This window comes from Hippichthys cyanospilos, chromosome 2 (genome assembly GCF_059441005.1).
Source record: "Hippichthys cyanospilos isolate Australia breed blue-spotted pipefish chromosome 2, RoL_Hcya_1.0, whole genome shotgun sequence".
In the NCBI taxonomy this organism is placed as follows: domain Eukaryota; kingdom Metazoa; phylum Chordata; class Actinopteri; order Syngnathiformes; family Syngnathidae; genus Hippichthys; species Hippichthys cyanospilos.
In genome coordinates this window covers 14,595,922-14,613,989 of record NC_142370.1, presented here as the reverse complement: position 1 = coordinate 14,613,989, position 18,068 = coordinate 14,595,922, and the positions used below count along the sequence as shown (strand labels likewise).

General features: G+C 38.9%; 2 protein-coding genes across 2 annotated transcripts in view; one reads left to right on the top strand and one right to left on the bottom strand.

The window, feature by feature from the left end:
* Positions 1-6,768, bottom strand: part of LOC148427507 (diacylglycerol kinase zeta-like) — a 66,084-nt gene extending 59,316 nt beyond the window's left edge. The window contains exons 1-2 of the mRNA XM_088407947.1: positions 6,442-6,768; positions 3,446-3,546 (exon numbers count right to left, since the gene is read on the bottom strand). Coding sequence (XP_088264073.1) covers positions 3,446-3,546; positions 6,442-6,567 — 227 coding nt within the window. The 5' untranslated portion in view covers positions 6,568-6,768. The remainder of the gene's footprint in view (positions 1-3,445; positions 3,547-6,441) is intronic.
* A 10,070-nt stretch (positions 6,769-16,838) lies between these two features.
* cryaa (crystallin, alpha A) lies at positions 16,839-18,062 on the top strand. The gene is made up of 3 exons (XM_088407959.1): positions 16,839-17,194; positions 17,260-17,382; positions 17,442-18,062. Exons 1-3 carry the CDS (start codon positions 16,997-16,999, stop codon positions 17,649-17,651), a joined length of 531 nt encoding a protein of 176 aa, XP_088264085.1. The 5' UTR covers positions 16,839-16,996; the 3' UTR covers positions 17,652-18,062.
* Positions 18,063-18,068: the final 6 nt, after the last annotated feature.

Below are 18,068 nucleotides of genomic sequence, written 5' to 3'. Positions count from 1 at the left end.
ATTCTGATGTGTTTTAGAAATGGTGATACAATCATAACTGTTTTCACAAATGTATTTTCTAAATTACTGCTATGTAATCAAGTTTTATATCATTCCCAAATAAATATACTGTATATCTCCATCATGTGTGAGATAACTACTTACTGGACATTGTGCGAAAATATGTACAGATTACATACAATCAATAGCGTGCATATTAGAATTCTTAATTTACACTTGGCTGTTGAATATGTGTCTACTGCATATTGGTAGCACATGCATTATCATCATTTTAATATCTTTTGATTTTCTCAGGTTTTATTGTGCAATGGAACTATTAGATACGCATGCTTCACCCTTTGCACTAATTAGACAAATAACACATAATGTGTTCATTATGATTGCTCTCGGATGCGGTTCAGTTTATTTTGGTCTTGACAAGTGACTAGAGGTGAACCATCCATCCATCCAATTTTCATTAGTCGCTTATCCTCACTAAGGTGGCATATAGATTGCAATTACACTAATTACTTAAGTGTTATACTCAATGTTGTATACATTTTTTTTTGGGGGGGAGAGCAGATCACATTTGGTTCTTCAAGAGGTATAAACAGCAAAATGTGTTATTTAAGTTGCATCCATCCGATTTCTGTCTTATTTGCACACATTATAGGAGTGCAGATTAAATGAAACCAACCTACAATTACATATTTTAATCAGTATGCTTTTACTCAAATCACATTATCTGTGTATTGGGGCACAGAGGGTACGGATGTGGCTGTCTTGAGCTTTCATAATCGCCCCCATTTTGGCTGCTGAGACTAGTTTCACTATTTCACTCACAGGTTGGCCTGTAAATATGCGTAATTATCAATTTAGCTAAGTAGTGTTTAAAATCAGGATCCGTGCCGGTTCTAGCAAGGTCACCACAACTTGGCTTACGTTGGGCCAATAGAAACCAAGCAAAAGGGCTTCATATCAGACCCCGAATCCCGGAATGGTCGCAAGCCAATCGCAGGTCATCTACTGTATACCTACAGTATAGAACAGTGGTTCTCCAACTTTGAACACCCAGAACCACTTTGAAAAACACTATGCACTGTAGCTGTCCAGTGATGTACGAAAAAAAGAAGTCACACTAAACCGGTAGGAACACAATCTTGTCACAGGCACATATTTAGTAGCAAATTGGCTTCTTTATAAAGTGATTTCTGATGTATTTGGAATGACACATATTATTGTAGCCTACTTAGTCATTTTGATTGTAGGCTTATACAGCTAGCCTTCATTATCAAGCGAATATGAGGCTTTCAATTTTTTAGCAGCTCCAGAAAGGCTTGTTTTTTGGAGGGATTCACTTTGGCTCTTTCACCCCTGATTGAGATAAACAACAATTTACATGTTACATGGAAGCCCACGCAAGAATGGGGACAACACAAATTTCACACAGAAAGGCGGGGGAAGAGATTCGAGCCCCATATCCCAGAACTGTGAGGCAGACGTGCCAAATCCACCGTGTTGCTACATTTTCACCTCGTCTGTTTCGTTTGAAGCTGCGCATCCTTCAAAGTCCAGATCAAATTATAGAGAATAAATGCATTAAATCCAGGAAGGCAGAGCTTAATGTCTGCTTCACGTCGATGTTTGTTATCGCTAATAAAGAAACACATGGCAGGTGCTGCTCCCCTTCCTAAAACATGGACTGATGCACAAAGAAGAAAACACTGGTGGAAATATAAAACCAAACTCCACAATGACTGAAAAGAATAATGAGGGGAGGTAAATATCACGGGTGAGCAAGAGTTCCAAATAATAACAGCAAAACAATATCCAAGTTTATGATTTCAAAGTCCCTGCTGACATTTCTTGTTCGAGATGTCTATTTTCGCAATGGGTATATTACGAATAGAACCTCACCGGAAAGAGATTAAAGCTCAGATGCAAAAAAAAAAATTAAAAAAACACTGACACTTACATAACTCAGTCGTGTCAGTATTTACAGCGGCCAGCTGGCCAGCCATGACCCCGCTCTCTCGCAGCACCATCTCTCTTTCACACATCCTGCGTTACTGATTATTCTAACATGGGGATGAGAGTAAGCTCCATGTTTATGGAGCCCCTGCGCCTCATGGAGGACATGCGCAACGCACTGCATGAAATATTTCGACGGTATCTATCTGCACAATATATAGATGCTCTTACCGAGTGTCCTGTGCCATTGCATCACATTTAACCTGATATGCAAGTAAAAATGGCAGAAAAATCACAGGTTGGGCGGCCAAAATGTTGCCAGAGTGACAAAAGGTGACTGTCGAACCCTGTTGAGCTTCCATAGGTTCAACACAAAGCACCGCTTTAGGAAGACTACACTGTCATTTCTACAAACACTGCATGTACAATTTTTCTGATTACGATATTCACAGTTCTACTTTTGTTTTGCCTTTTGTGCCATACCCTTGCTGTCTTTTACTGTCAGAATGAGATGATCAGTCAACAATTTTGCAGAACAAACACTAACAAAATCATCACCATCGTCTTGTGAATCGTCCGGATATTTTTAGACTATTTTAACATGACTCCCAAGTCGACAACATGACATGAAAAGATAAAAATATTTTCCGGACATTCTATTGTTCTTTTAATTTTGACGTGCAGTGACACAAGTATTTATTTTTGTAAGATATATATATATATATATATATATATATATATATATATATATATATATATATATATATATATATATATATATATATATATATATTGCTTGTCTTTAAAATCATGTCTTTTCATGTATTTTTTTTTCATGTTTTATGGCTGTAAAGCCCCTCAACACATATTCAATATACTTTTCTCAAAATGGGATTAACATTAAATCACATTTCTCTCAGTCTAAACACTCAAATTTCAAATCTTTTGGGAAGGTAGGCAAAAAATTAGCACTAAAAATACATGCAATGGTCATTTTTTTTCAGGAGAATACTGTAATTTAAAGTGTACATCCAGAGATTTAAAATTGAGGTACTGATGGGTAAACTGAGCAATTATATAAAATTTGATAAATAGCCAATGTTCCAAGTTTTGGGTCTCGTGTTAACAAAATACAGTTAGATGCCATTTTTCCTGATGAACCATCATATTTTTCTTTCCAAATTCTGGAGGCACACTTTAAAGTTTCAGCTCCGGTTCATTTTGGACTTTATTAATGGGACAAATTCACTCCGTAATTGTGAGTGTTATTTTTTAAATCATCCTTTTTTAATTGTTGTGTCTGTTAGTTCAACAACTTAATAATAGTACGAATAAATGATATCGTAGCAGATGTTTACATAAGTTTACATAAGTAATAAGCAGATATAAACACATAACCACCCCACAGAGAGAGATATTGTCATCACTTTCCGGTTGAACAGGTTAGCGGGTAAGCACGTTCCACTTTCCCTTTTGGATTCAACTAGTTCCTTACCTGTAAGACACCTGTTTCCTGAAAGTCAGCTGCACAAAATCAGCTTCCATCTGAGAGGCTGACCTCTGGCACTCCTTCACTTCCTCCTCCAGTCCTGGCATCTAAAACAATAAACACGTTGTTTTGAAGTTGCAGTTTCAAATATCTTTGGCTTTTAGTGTTTAAGGTGCCTCATATCATAAGCTATACCTGCACGAGATATCTGTTGCCAGAAACTGTACCAAACTAAAAGCTGTTTGTTACACTCAAATGTTGACTCACTCACACAACGAATAGGGAAGCTGAGATTTTACAAGAGTCTCCAATTATGGTGGAGTATGTTTGCACATACAGTAATTGCAATTGCAACCATGAAAGAAAACTTGTGTCATGCTGACAGTGATATTATTGCAGTTCAGACAAATCTGTCCATCCAGACAAATCTCATTCAGTTGTGTGACAACGTAGTGCATCTAATGAAGTGCCTTAAAATTGTATCAGTGATTGATTCAAACGAAAAATGCTTTTTATATGGTGGTTTTTATATGGCGCACAGACCACCACCAAAGCAAAAGAATCCTGAACAAGTCTGTCTGATGGGTAAAGCGAAATTGTTCCACTCCAGTCATATAGCTGTTTTGTTACAACTTTATTTGATGCTTTAGGACTGCAGAGCCATATGCTGGAATTGTTGGGTCACTGCCCCACTTACTCAGGAATACGCTCAGAAAGGTCTCAGAATCTGAATGGTGAAAATTATGCTCAATTTGCACCTAACTAGATACAAACCAGCCAATAAATAGAGACCCAAAACCTTGAGTCAGGCGTTTGCATTTGGTAAAACTGAAAACAATTGGAAGAAAAGCTTCACATATTCATGCCTTTTAACATATTATTGTGTGCCTTCTGTAATTAGGATGCTCTCCATACACCACGGCATGCCAAATGAGGCATTTGATCAACTTTTCCCACAGCATTCATAAGGTTCATCAGGAAAAATGGCATCTAGCCGGCCCCTTGGCTTTATAAATACAGAACAGTATTCATATACTGTAATTTGCTTCGCAGATTCCAACAACATTTAACTATATTAAAAATGTCATATTTACCTGTCTGTGGATGTGATGGTGAAGCGCGCAGTGTTTGTTGCTAAAATGTACAGAAGTGAACCGTGCCAGGTACGATTAATGAATGGGGAAAGGCAGGATCTTAAAATAGCAACATTCAGTCACTTTCTCTTTCGTGGCACTGTTTCTTCCTACATAATTACGCCATGTGAGTATTTTAATAATAATAATAATAATACAAGTAGCATAGATAGGGGTGTCAAAATAACAGATTGATTGCAATAAAATAATTACACACAAATTTAGTGTTTTTTGTTGTTTTTTTTTTTTTTTACATTCATCTAATTGTTATTCAAATGCTATGCTTTCCGCGCGCCAACTAGATCAAGCTTAAGGCTTTGGGCCTATTGAATTTGATTTGTTAGGGGTTGGAATGTTCAAAACGTTTCTAGTTTGAATATGGACTGACATTTTTTTTATTCCAGGCACTTTGATGCACTTTAAGCCACTATTTTCAGATTCACCATAAATTGTAACCTATATAACCCCCTGTAAAAACTAAAGTTGCTGAAAATTATTTAATTTTTATTTTATTTTTTTAAGGGTACAATTTTAGGTATATATATATATATATATATATATATATATATATATATATATATATATATATATATATATATATATATATATATATATATATATATATATATATATATATACATATACATATATATAAAATAGATGATTATCTAATTTCTAAACACTGCAACTAGTGGGTGGGGGGTGAAATGTTATTTCTTTCCTTGGGTGGCTTTTTTTTAAAAATAATTCCAAAGCACTGCTTTAAAAGGACGACCAAAATTATTCTACACATTTTAAAACACATACCAGAAACAAAAGGAAACGCCATGAGCGAAGAAAGTGACAACCGACGCTGCCCTTGCCTCCTTTCTGCTTGACTGTTAAGAGTGCATTTGTGTTTGGCTTTAGAAACAATAAAGCATGGCTCCTAAAAGAGTATGCCCCTATCGTATCCTTGTTGTATTTTGTGAAAATAGTGTCCTTGCATCACGGAAAAAAAAATGAATTGTCAACCAAGGGAGTCGGTTTTCGTCACAACTGGTTAAACAGCACTTGTTGACATATATTTGCCCATATTTTGTATATTCTGCACGATTGTCCACTGTCTTGTGGACTGTAGCTCTTTCTCACTATGAGAGAGTCGTAGGCTTGCAAAGCAAAGTCCCGCTGAGACACCGTAAAGGGGATGCTTTTCCAAATTAAAAGATGTCACTAGATGTCGCTAAATACTTGTGATTGTCCCTTTAAATCAATGGAGTCAAATTTAAGGGCCGGATTCGAGGTGCTCAGGCAGAACAGTTACTTATTAAAAAACCACATAGCCACATATATAAAATCTACCTATATGTGACATTAATTGTTTTCAAGTTTATACCATTGTTTTACCAGACCGGCTCACTTGAGAATAGATGTTCCTCCATGTGGCCCCCGAGGTGAAATGAGTGAGATACCCCTGGTTTAAATGCATTGAATGCGCTTCATTTTTGTAACTTTTAGCAGGTTTGGATGTTAGTCAATTTCCCACTCGAGATTTATTCTCTTGAAAGGTTGAGTCGAACTAGCTATATAGTCGTTGTATTGATAATCAAATCCACATTCTTGCCAGAAAGGAACCCCTTTCAAAAACTATTTTGCATGGACAATTACAGTTCTAAAAAAAAATGCAAAAGAACAAAAGAAGAAAATCAATATCAGAATGGTGTGATGTCAAAAATATCCCCAAAAGCAAAAGTATTTGAACAAAAAAGGCACAACACACGCACGACACGACGAAAAAAAGAGACACGTTCGCACGCAGTCGCGCATGCGATCCAAAAGAAGGGGAGAAAAAAAAAGGAGACAGAAACACACTCATACGCACAGACTCACCCGGCGGCAGCTTCCAGATTCCTCATTGCCGAACACGTCCTCGTCTGCGGACTCGTCTTCCAGCTCGGGCCGTTCCAGCACTGGGGGGACGGAGGAGCCGGAGTCCCTCAGAGAACCCCTCAACATTTCCAAGCCAAGGCTGCCGCTTGTTCGATCCTCTGCAGTGACGTAAAACAGTCACGCTTGTCTCTTAACGGCTTCCTGTTCTTCTTTTTTGTTTCGCTTTACAACTTGAGGTTTTTGGAATAAAATTATTTTTTCTCGTCGTGCTCCAGCGATTGTGTCATAATTGAAGTGTCAAGCGACGGACACGACTGTTGTTTACTCGTCCACTTCTTTTCTATTCTACTGTTGACGTCACGCGATAATGTTGCAGGAAATACTCTCGCTCATCTACACATCTCCCTCACCACTCTCTCTCTTTTCCTCTGGAATACCTGTGATTTTTTTTTCAGATCCAATTTTAGCTACGTGTATTAGAACACTCGCTCTTTTGTTTTCTATTAAGACAATCCAGTGCACTGATAGAAAGATAGCCTAACACAGTGGCGTCAAACCCATTTTAGCTCAGGAGCCACATGGAGCTAAATCTACTCTCAAGGGGACCGGACTGGTAAAATCAGGGTATTATAACTTAAAAACGATTGGTGTCGATTATATGTAGATTTTTGCAATTTGTTTCAGCCTGCTACTGATTTCCCATCAACTTAAAAAAAAAAATGTGCATACAGGGTGTTCCAAAATGTTTGACCCCATTTCGAAGGCCAATACTTTTGACAATTTTCGTTGGAATTACCTCAGCTTCGTGACGCATTCCTGCGTAGTCCCCGGAAGAGTGTGAAAAAAGCAAATGTGGAAACCCACATTCCACAAACATCATTTTAGCAGATTCTGAGGAAACGATTGCGATTTAAACCTTACAAGTTGTAGCTCGTTTGACATGAGCTCGAATACCGACTCGACGTGTGCAGCGTCACAGGCAGCGCTTATTTTGAACAGTTATGAAAATCTGTCATAAAACCAACAAATATTTGTACTTTTCTTTGTAACTTTAACCAATGAAACATATGACCTTCAAAATAAAGTGTATTAAGTTTCATTAAGATCCATCAAGTAGTTTCTGAGATCTGGGCATTTAGAATGGGGTCAACCATTTTGGAACACCCTGTATATATCTAAATATAACATTGTTCATTAAATTGCTTAAAATGAACATATTCAGTTTTTTTTTTATGCATTTGTTCATAAAATACATATTTTGTATAGAACCCAAAATAAATCCAGAAAGCAAAACAATGAAAGGAAAATGCTCCAAAAAAAAAAAAAAACGTAGTTGTAAATTATTTTAAAAAACGTCTTTTCAGGGAGTACAGTGAAGTGCAATGAAAATTAGGCAGAATAATGGTGCTACAGTGTCTCACTTTGGACCGTCTGTGGCATCCACGTAATAACATAGATCACGGAAAGAAAGAAGTCATGATGTCACATCAACTGAGGAAACTCTGTACGCTAACTGCTTAGCTGGAAATAAAGTACAAAAAAAAAAAAACCATACAAGGTTGTTCAAATGTCTGGTAATGGCCCAGATGGCTACCCTTGCTCATTGTGAATCTATTCAGGACGATCGATTTTACCTGCGCTGAGCAGTACTATGATGAACATTAGTGTAGTCTTCCACTTTCTGTCATCAGCAAGCTATTTTGCAAGTGTGGCAAATGGTCACTTCCACTGCTTCCACACCAATTGCTTGAAAAAGTAAGAATTTTTGTCTTGATTAAGGACGGCGGATTTATGGGTGTGGTCCTATTCTTTTTTATTTTTTTTAATGCTTTACAAAATCTACTTTGGGGCCAGAATAAACCTGTTTATGAGGCGAATAAGGCCCACGGGCCGTACCTTTGAGTGCATTGGTATAACTAGTAGTAGTTTTTCTCACTATTAGCTACACTACACCATTAACTTGCATTTTTCCCACATATACAGTATTAAACCTTGCAAGTGAAATACTCAAGTAGGTTACTAATAAGTAACTAAACTGCCCAAGCACATCTACTAAACCCAACTCGTTGGCATGTCGCACACAAGCCTCTGTATCAAATTTCCAGATTATATTACAGTGAGACTAAACTGTGCACTGGTTGACAACTGTGGTGTTGCGTGACGTTTTCCTGCAATGCTTGTAGTTTACATTTCATTTAGTTATCTTTTGATAGTTACTGTATACCCATGTTGTTTTTTGATACTAGTGTATAATCAATCGTATAACTTATTTTTGTCTCTTAGTATCTACCATGTGATTGATAGGTGACAAGTTTAGGGGTGAAGTCTGTCTAGCTATTTGTCGACCTTGACAGGATCGGCTGTATGGAAAATTAATGATTTTTCATCTTATCCAATAATACACAAAGACAAGCACCACCAAAATTTTTGACGCATGACGTTCAACTGAGTTTCTAAAATCCAGAGATGGAAAATCAGGTCCAGAACATAAAAAAACCTGCCACAGTGGGACTTTTATAACAGGCAGGGGTCTAGTGGACGTGGTAAGGGGGTAAGGCGTCCACCCACTTCTCCCGACGCCACGTTCAATTTTTATTTCGGTTCGAGTTATGCTTAATAACGTTGGCCTGTGGTTATTTTGGAGTAGTAAAACATTCAATTTAACGTTAGTTCAACTGATGGTGGAGCCTATGATTGATGTTCTGTAAGTACTGTATATATCGAACATCCCAGGACTCATTAGCCTGCCGCTTGAGTAGAAGCATCTGTGGCTGAAGGTAAACTGTGACAGGATTTTATTTCCGGAGCTGGATTTCCCATCGCTGCGAACTGGAATACAGTACAGTACTGTATTTATTGTAATTGGGAATCGTGAACTTGTCGCTACAGTCCCCTGTCAGTTAATATTTCTCCAGGAGAGGGCGGCAGAACTAAGCTCGTTTGTAACAATGGCAACCCAATTGCACATTTGTTTCACTCTTATTTCATATTTCTTCATCAACACAGAAGCAAGGCATCATACATGTAAGACATATAAAGAAAAAGACAATCCTTTGTAATCTAAAGGTAGCGCTGAGCTTCATTTGTTCGCGACCCATTCAGTTCTCCTCGGTTGATGTTCAGGGTCCCAATTAGTACAACAAATGCTAAGGAAAATGGATCAGTAAATGCATGGTAATTTTGGGGTTCGCGGGAAAATATTGAAGGTCAGATAACTATTTGTCATGTTGAGTTCAGTTCAAATACGGTGCTTTGTTTTTTTACTTTACAGGCCAATTGATGGGAGATTCTACGCTTGAATTCAGACAGGCTTGTTTTTCCTTTGTTTACTTATGTATAAGCCCTAATTAGTTATTATCAACTCTTCTCAATTCCTCCTTAGATGAGCTAAGAGGATGGATTAAATGTTTCCAAAGAATAAAGAAGCTGTGGGGGCTGTGGCAACACACACACACACACACACACACACACACACACACACACACACACACACAAATGACAATGCGCCAATCATGATCTCTGCACAATAAACATTTCTCACAAAGACAAGTAGAAATAATAACAATAATACCTTTCAACTCAGGGCATGATAGTGGTTCGAATGCTAGGGGTGACAATGTACTGGAAATTAAATCTTTTGATATCAACTACTATACATGACAACTACAATATATATTTAAAAAAAATACTTAAGCTTGCTATTAAAAATACATATCTTCCAGCCTAAAAGTGTTCAAGCAATGCCTTGATGTGTACAAAGAGCCTTGATCACAATAAGCCTATTTAGGCACTTACAATAGTCCAAAATCTACTGAAAGACCTACTGTCGCCTACTGAAATTCTGCATTCAAAAGGTGGGAAGAATTGTCCCAGTTGCGACAAAGCGTTCGAGGCGAACGTAAACAACAAAGACGACTGATAGTGATAAACTTTTTTGTGAAGTTGGAATCATTTTTTTCCGACTTCACTCCCTTAACCTTCCAGATCAAAGGTGTTTGCAATTGCACATTTCCTGGTTGGAAAAGTCCAACTTTCCACTTTCTTTGAATACAACATATGACAAGAGTAAACATTGGAAAGGCTTGCGATTAATGGGGAAGGCGGAAATCACCTATTGGTTGGAAAACAAACCCACCATTGGCTTTACCTTTACTCGAAAGGTGCGAGAAGCAGAAATATACGTGACAAATCCATAAATCAGCTGCACATGTGATAAATAGCTATCACATCATGAGCATTCCATCAAGTTTGTAGCAATGGATAAGGCCAAAGGATGTTGTCATTAACAAGAAACCTGTAACATATTTACTGCACCTTTAAGGTTCTGAACTAGCATTGAAAAAAGAAGAATGGGCAGGATATGCAATGCATATTATGTACTTTCTTTCTAACAATTGCTTCGAGTTTTTTAGAATAATCTTGGATATATGATGAAATGCGCCTCCCACCTGTACTGTTGCAACCAAACCCAGAATTTTACCATAGTTTATGTTCACTATATAAAACGTAACTATTCAAACACTCCATTTACACTAAAACAAAGATATGGTATTTCTTGTGACAAACATGGAGAGCATGTAACCGATAAGCAATACGCGCTACAAGTACTACTCCAGTGCCATCTCTTTCAATAAATGTTTTCGAATTATCATCAAAGCCAGGTAATCCGTAAAATTTGTCAAAGACCATGTTAAAAGGGAACTCGTTTATGTGCAATGTTTCTTACATGAGCAAAGCCAGAATACATTTGAGCCGTGACGTTCACACTTTGAGCCTGTGGGGACTTTCAGTTGACAGTTGAGCGGTGTACAGGACAAAATGGCTGAAACAGCCTTGATGAAAATGACTGGATTCATCTGCTTAATTGCTATTCATTGAAACGTTTTAATCACAAACGTTGTAATCACTTGTTTAGACAGGCGCAATGGATGAACACTTCTAACCTCCATTTAGGAAACAGCAATTGATGACTAAAGGACATGACCTTTTCCACAGCCCACACTGCTCTGCTCATGAATATTGTCCCATTTGCCATACTTAGATGACGTTTTTAGGGCAAGGGACTTGAAGTGGAATTTCCTTCTGCACCATGGTAGAACTAGAAACTTGTCAGTCACTTGAGAACAGCTTCTGATCAACATTAGCCTGGTAAGCTTAAAAGGGTTTTTTTTTTAAAATTGTGATTTTATTTGTTAAGAAAAATCTATGCACTCCTTATCACCTCCCTTATTGATTTGATAGCGATTCCCTTACATTGCCTCCGACTCACAAATTCCTCCAAACTACAACTGATTAAATATTTAGCTGTTCATGTCTCCAAAAGAGTTAAGTCATCTTTTCAGAGAAAAACTCAATACATATGCGTACCTTCATACGCCCTCTCCTCTTGTTTTTCCATTGATTTGTGTGTGTGTGTGTGTGTGTGTGTGTGTGTGTGTGTGTGTGTGTGTGTTTCCTCCCAAATTTTTACTTTGCTTTTACTGGTTCTTTGTTTGCTCTTGAAGGGACAGTACTTTCAAATAAAAATGTGGTATTATAAACATGTTCTCTCTCTCTCACCCTTCTCCGGCCCATGTGCCACCAAATCAAACTCAGAATGAATGAATAAGATCACGTTCACACAGCCAGAACCAGAGAGATTGAAAGCCAGAGCAGCTCATTTGAACACACAGTCATTGTCTGTCCCATTGATTAAAGGGCCAGTGTGCTGACTCCGGCGATCTGGAGCCAGTTTAATCAACGTCTGCGTCCGGTCGGCAGCAGTGAGCCAACCCCAAATTTCGGACTACCTCTACCACCCTACACTACAACTGATGCGGCTGACCACCTCAGTTGCTCTTGGCCCATGAATATATGGCCCAACTAAGCCCCTGTGTTAGCAGGCCAAAGCCCTCCAGGATTAGCCTAATACCACGAGTGGTGGAGCGGGCATGGGAAATATCACCCCACCCCTCTTTTTTTTTTTTCCAAAACTCAAAGTTAAGATTTTCTGTCTTTTATAGTTGAGGTTGCTACCATAAAATATGATCAATATTGTGCAGGCTGCACGGTTGTAATCAACCAGAGGTTCTACTGCTTCCAAACGCCCATGTCAGACAAGAGGACTCATATTCCACAAATAAAGTTAAAATAACCAGTGTCCATGTCCAATGTATTGTAAAGGTTTGTTTTCCCCCTTTCTTATTTATTGTACGTACCGCTTACTGTATGGTGTCAATATTTAATTAGATGACCACACCATCCAGCAAAAGTAAGTGCTTTAATGTGGACTGAATATCACTGAGCCATTGACAATTTCAACACTTTTTACCAGGACGGCCGGAGCTACGTGGTGGCCTAGGGTGGCAAAGACGATACCTTTCCACTCTCCTGCCACCACCACAACCCTGTGAAAATTTTAATACCTGTGATATTTCTGCCTTTTTTACATGGATATAATGTTCTCAGATCCCTTGACACTGCCACAAGAAAGTTTGAATGAAGTGCATCTCTAAAGGGGGCGGCTCGGTGGAGCAGTGGTTAGCATGTCCGTCTCACAGTTCAGGGACCTCGAATCCGCCTCACTCCGGCCTTCCTGCGTGGAGTAAGCGTGTTCTCCACCAGCCGACGTGGGTTCTCTCCGGGCACTCCGGCTTTCTCCCACACTCCAAAAACATGCATGGCAGGTAGGGCTGCACAATTAATGGAAATCTAATCGCGATCACGATATTAGCTGCCACGATTCATTAAGATGATTCTCGGCGATATTAACATTCAAAAAGTCGAGCACTTTTCAAAATTGAAGTCAAATCAAGTACTTTTCTATCCTAAAACCAGGGGGCAATGTCTCCCACGTTTGCATGACAAAAGCTTTTCTCACCATAATAAATGATTTACCTGTGTGAAATGTCATTCAGTTTCTCACCTGATTTCTTAAATATACAGTGCTAGCTGTCAATTGAAATCCATTTTGAAAAATCCCATTGGCAAAAAATTGGAATAGATTTGGTTGGAAGTGACCAAAACGAACATTTTGACTACTAATTGATTAAAAATTGCTTAAGAGTAAATACTGTGCTTGGTTCTAAGTAGTCTTTTTTTTTTTTTCATTGATTTGCCCCCAGCAAGTAAGTTAGCTGTGTTGCCATGTGTGCAAAGTTTTTGCCATGTCTTGTGAATTTGTTTTAATTACTTACTTTACTTATTTATTTTAGTTTATTATTATTATCAAGTCTTGAAGCCTTGTTTATAAACTGCTTGTTTGATTGTTTGCTTTTAAGGGCTCTAAAAAGACATGTTTGACCAAACATAATTAATAATCATGATTTTAATATTGACCAAAGTAATCGTGATTATTATTTTGGCCATAATCGTGCAGCCCTAAAGGTAGGTGTATTAAACATACTAAATGCCGTGGATGGCTGTTTTTCTGCATGTGCCCTGCTATTGGCTTCCACCAGTTCAGGGCGCCCTCCGCCTACAGTCCGAAGTAGGCTTGGATAGGCATCAGAGGGCCTGCGACCCCTGTGATGACAAGCGGCTAGAGACAATGGATGAATGAATTAAGAATAAATACACAGTTGATGTAAATGCAAACTCTGAAAGAATCTGTCAAAAAGTCAAAGTCATTTTTATTTGTCAATTTCTTCACATGTCCTAGACAAAGGAATCAAAACTTTAAAGATCTGCATATTGTCATTAGTGATGCAATTTTTTGACAAACCAGCCAGAAATAACCTAAAATGATGTCCCATGATCTATCATGTGGGGAAAAAAATGGGCCTAGAGATGCCACAACAAATATAACCCCACAATTAAATAAATCAGCTATGAATGGCACAGCAATTTTGTTAAGACTTAAAATGCTCTCTGCCAGTTTGGGACTTTGGCTGGAGAAAAAAAAAATTCAATGGGGAATATCATTGAAAAAGGTTTCAGAACCTTCACACTAGTCATGTGGTCAGTGATCAGCAAGGCAAGCGGCAAGTGAGTCGAGTGACAGAGCACAACCACAAATCAGCAGCAGATAAAAATGATATTGATGCGCAATGGTTGATTCAGATATTGTTCCCGATGCTTGGGATTTAAACACAAAACAATTTATTGTCGTACTTATCACGTAAAATCAAATGTACATTTTAATCAAATGGACCTTATTGTGCCCTCGGACACTCTGAATCCAATCTCATAACAAATACAAAATGTGCCTAATGTAAATGACGCTAGAACATTAATACATACCATACACCGAAACAAACAATACACATAAATTAGCAAAAGATCAAAGTGTTAAATTTGGCCCGCTTTTTAAAGTCCTGAATGCTTGAAGATAAAAGCTGTGTCTAGAATGAGAGGACCAAGCCTGTGTACTTTGTAACCACCTTCCCAAAGATAAGTACCCGAAGAGATTATGCACCAGATGGCTCAAATCCTGTAAAATATTAGGGTTTTTCCTCCTGCATGAGTGTTATAAAAGTCCTGAGCCTTAGGGACCGTAGACCCAGTAATATTTCTCAGCTGACCTCAATATGCCACAAAATGGCAAAAAATACAAAATTAGCCTGGCCCTCGTGATGGAGCAGGCTTTACGGTAGATATTTTTAGAGAAAGCTTTTACTCAATTATAGGTTGAAAAAAATGTCTGAACCAATTGCATGCGAACATAGAAAGTGCAAGGCAAAACAGGGCACAAAAACATGACAAACAGGACAATGTTAGCCAATCACAATAATGGAGTGGTGAAAATCCATTGTACAAGGGCAAATTTGTGATGAGGAATATCAGACGTGTGGGCACCATAGTGATGTGAAGTTAGTGCAACTTGACTTTACATACGTAAATCTGCTCATCTGGACAAGCAGATATTTTGGCATTTTAATCCACTAAAAAAATTACAGAAAGCACCATCTCAATCACTCCGGTTACATTCTGTGCTGCCATTATCAATCATCGAATTATTCTCGTCATATAAAGTTTTATTTATACAGAGTATTGTTTTCCTTTTCCCCAATGCATTTCAACCGTTTTCAGTTACAGCCTACGTGCATTTTGGCTAATCGTGGGCCAGTACAGTCCCAATGCTTGCTAAATGCTTGCTAAAACTATTGTTAAAACTCTGGTGGCCGATAATTGAGCAATTAAAACAGCATTAACTTTAGGAAACTATTATAGCTTTATACCTTTTAAGAGATTCTCCTAACATTAAGAACACGATGCACTTTTTTGTTTTTGTTTGAAATTAAAACAAAATTTAATGAAATTTGAACATTTCTGTGATCCTTTACTGAATTTACTGCAGAAAATGTTCGCCAGCTTTTAAGATTTTCTTTCACTTTTAAAGCATGCAGATGACCCTTAACTCCTGGAACTTTTTGTTGTATATTGTCTAAAATATATTTTGAAAAATATCAACACTATGGAGAGTTGCTCCAACAGACATATGTTCTAAGAGACTGGTGTCAAACTCAAGGCCCAGGGGCCAGATCTGTTCCGCCACATCATTTTATGTGTCCTGCAAAATGCTGATTTGACTTCAGGTTTTTGGCTAAAATACCAAACTTTGCAAGATGTCTTAAAAAAAAAAAAAAAAATAAAAAAAATAACAATGTAGGCTGCTCAGGGAAGTGAACAGAAATAGAATTTCATTGTGTTGCATTACTATGCCTATAACATTAGAACTCTTGAATTTTGTCATTCGCAATCTGTCTTTTTAAAGGTTTTTAACCCGAACCCCAAGGGAAAAAACTAGGTGAGAAACACACTTAAAATTTGTTCCGGCCCTCTGACAGAAACTATAACTACAATGTGGCCCACGATAAGAATGCGTTTGACACCCCTGCTCTAAGATGTGTCAACGAAGTTAAGAGTTGATTTTTTTTAAACACACATTTTTTCCCTTTTTCTGAAAATGAATAGAGGCTCCAAATTTCAGCTATCACACCATTTAAACGGTATCCGCATCAACCCTAAACGAAAAACACATCTGTCTGTCTGTATCTTACATTGTATCAGTTGCAATTTGTAAATCCAAGTTTGACATTTTTTTCCAGCTCATCTTAGCTGAAGCTTTTCTTCCCCTTCCCAAATACTGTACTGCATGTCTCTAAATCTACTTTTGGCCCTGGCACCCATGAGGAACAATACAACGGGTACACATTGCTTCCTGGCCTTATTGTTTTCACCGCGCCTTCCACATCAGGAAAAGTTTGTATTGGCAGCCCCGAGTGTCTGGTGTGTAGGTGGCACTGAGTCACGCCAGCCACTGGACGCTGAGCCCGACCGACCCTCCCCACCCAGCCTGTCCATCCTCAACTCAAATTCTGCTGAGTGCGCTAAACGCAACATGACATAATGCCATTCCAGAGGGATCGCGACTAAAGCCCCTCTTTCTGGTTCTTAGGTATATAAAGAGGACGCAGCCGCTGGGCAGCAAACACCCGGGTCACTTACCCACTCGCTGTTTTCAACAACGTTCACTGATTGCTCTCCTCACCTGCTGGACCCTAAGCCGAGCAGCCACGTTTGAACACCCAGGCCAAGTCAAGCTGTACCAGAGCAAAACCTCTTCGCGGTCATTATGGATATTGCCATCCAACACCCCTGGTTCAGACGCGCCCTGGGCTCCATTTACCCAGCTCGACTCTTCGACCAGTTCTTTGGCGAGGGCATGTTCGATTACGATCTCTTGCCTTACACCGCCTCCACTATCAGCCCTTATTACAGACAGTCACTGTTCCGTAGCTTTTTGGATTCTTCCAACTCCGGAATGTCAGAGGTAAAAATAAAGCTGGAATTTCTCGGTCTTAAGTCACATGATTGCATGTCTAATATATTCCTCAGGTGAGGTCTGACAGGGAAAAGTTCACAGTCTACCTGGACGTCAAGCACTTTTCTCCTGATGAGCTGAGTGTGAAGGTCACTGACGACTACGTGGAGATCCAGGGCAAGCATGGAGAAAGACAGGTGAGTCATAGCCACTCATTTTACTTTTTTAAGTTGGTCTTGACCAGTCTGTCTTCCAGGACGACCACGGTTACATCTCCCGTGAGTTTCACCGCCGCTACCGCCTCCCATCCAGCGTGGATCAGTCCGCCATTACGTGCACCCTCTCTGCTGACGGCCTGCTGACACTGACCGGGCCAAAGGTCAGCGGAGGGAACGAATCCGGCCGTAGCGAGCGCAATATCCCTGTCACTCGTGACGACAAGCCCAACGCCGCTGCCTCTTCCTAAAGGCTCGAGTGGTGGGCGGTGATCAAGTGGGATGGCAGCCTCATATTCTCTACTCATTCTTCCTTTTTCCCTTAGCGAGGACACATGGGTCCTTCCTGTTTCATTCTTTCCTCTCAAGATGATTCATAGCATACTCCTAGAGCATCACTAGTAACCTGGTTTTGACATGAGAAAAAAAATTAAATAATGTCCCTGTGAGGATGCTGAAATTTAGATCCTCATGATTGTTTGGCCTACAGGTAATGTCAAATATATTTTGTCGGTGATTTCTGGAAAGTTCTTAAAACCCCAATTCTACGCCATGTCTCCAATATATCCTGTCTTTTAGTCTATGCCTTGTTCACTGGATACCTCGATACTGAGAAGTCCATGCAAAAGACAAATCATAATAAAGCTGCAAAATTAAAAGAAGGCTAG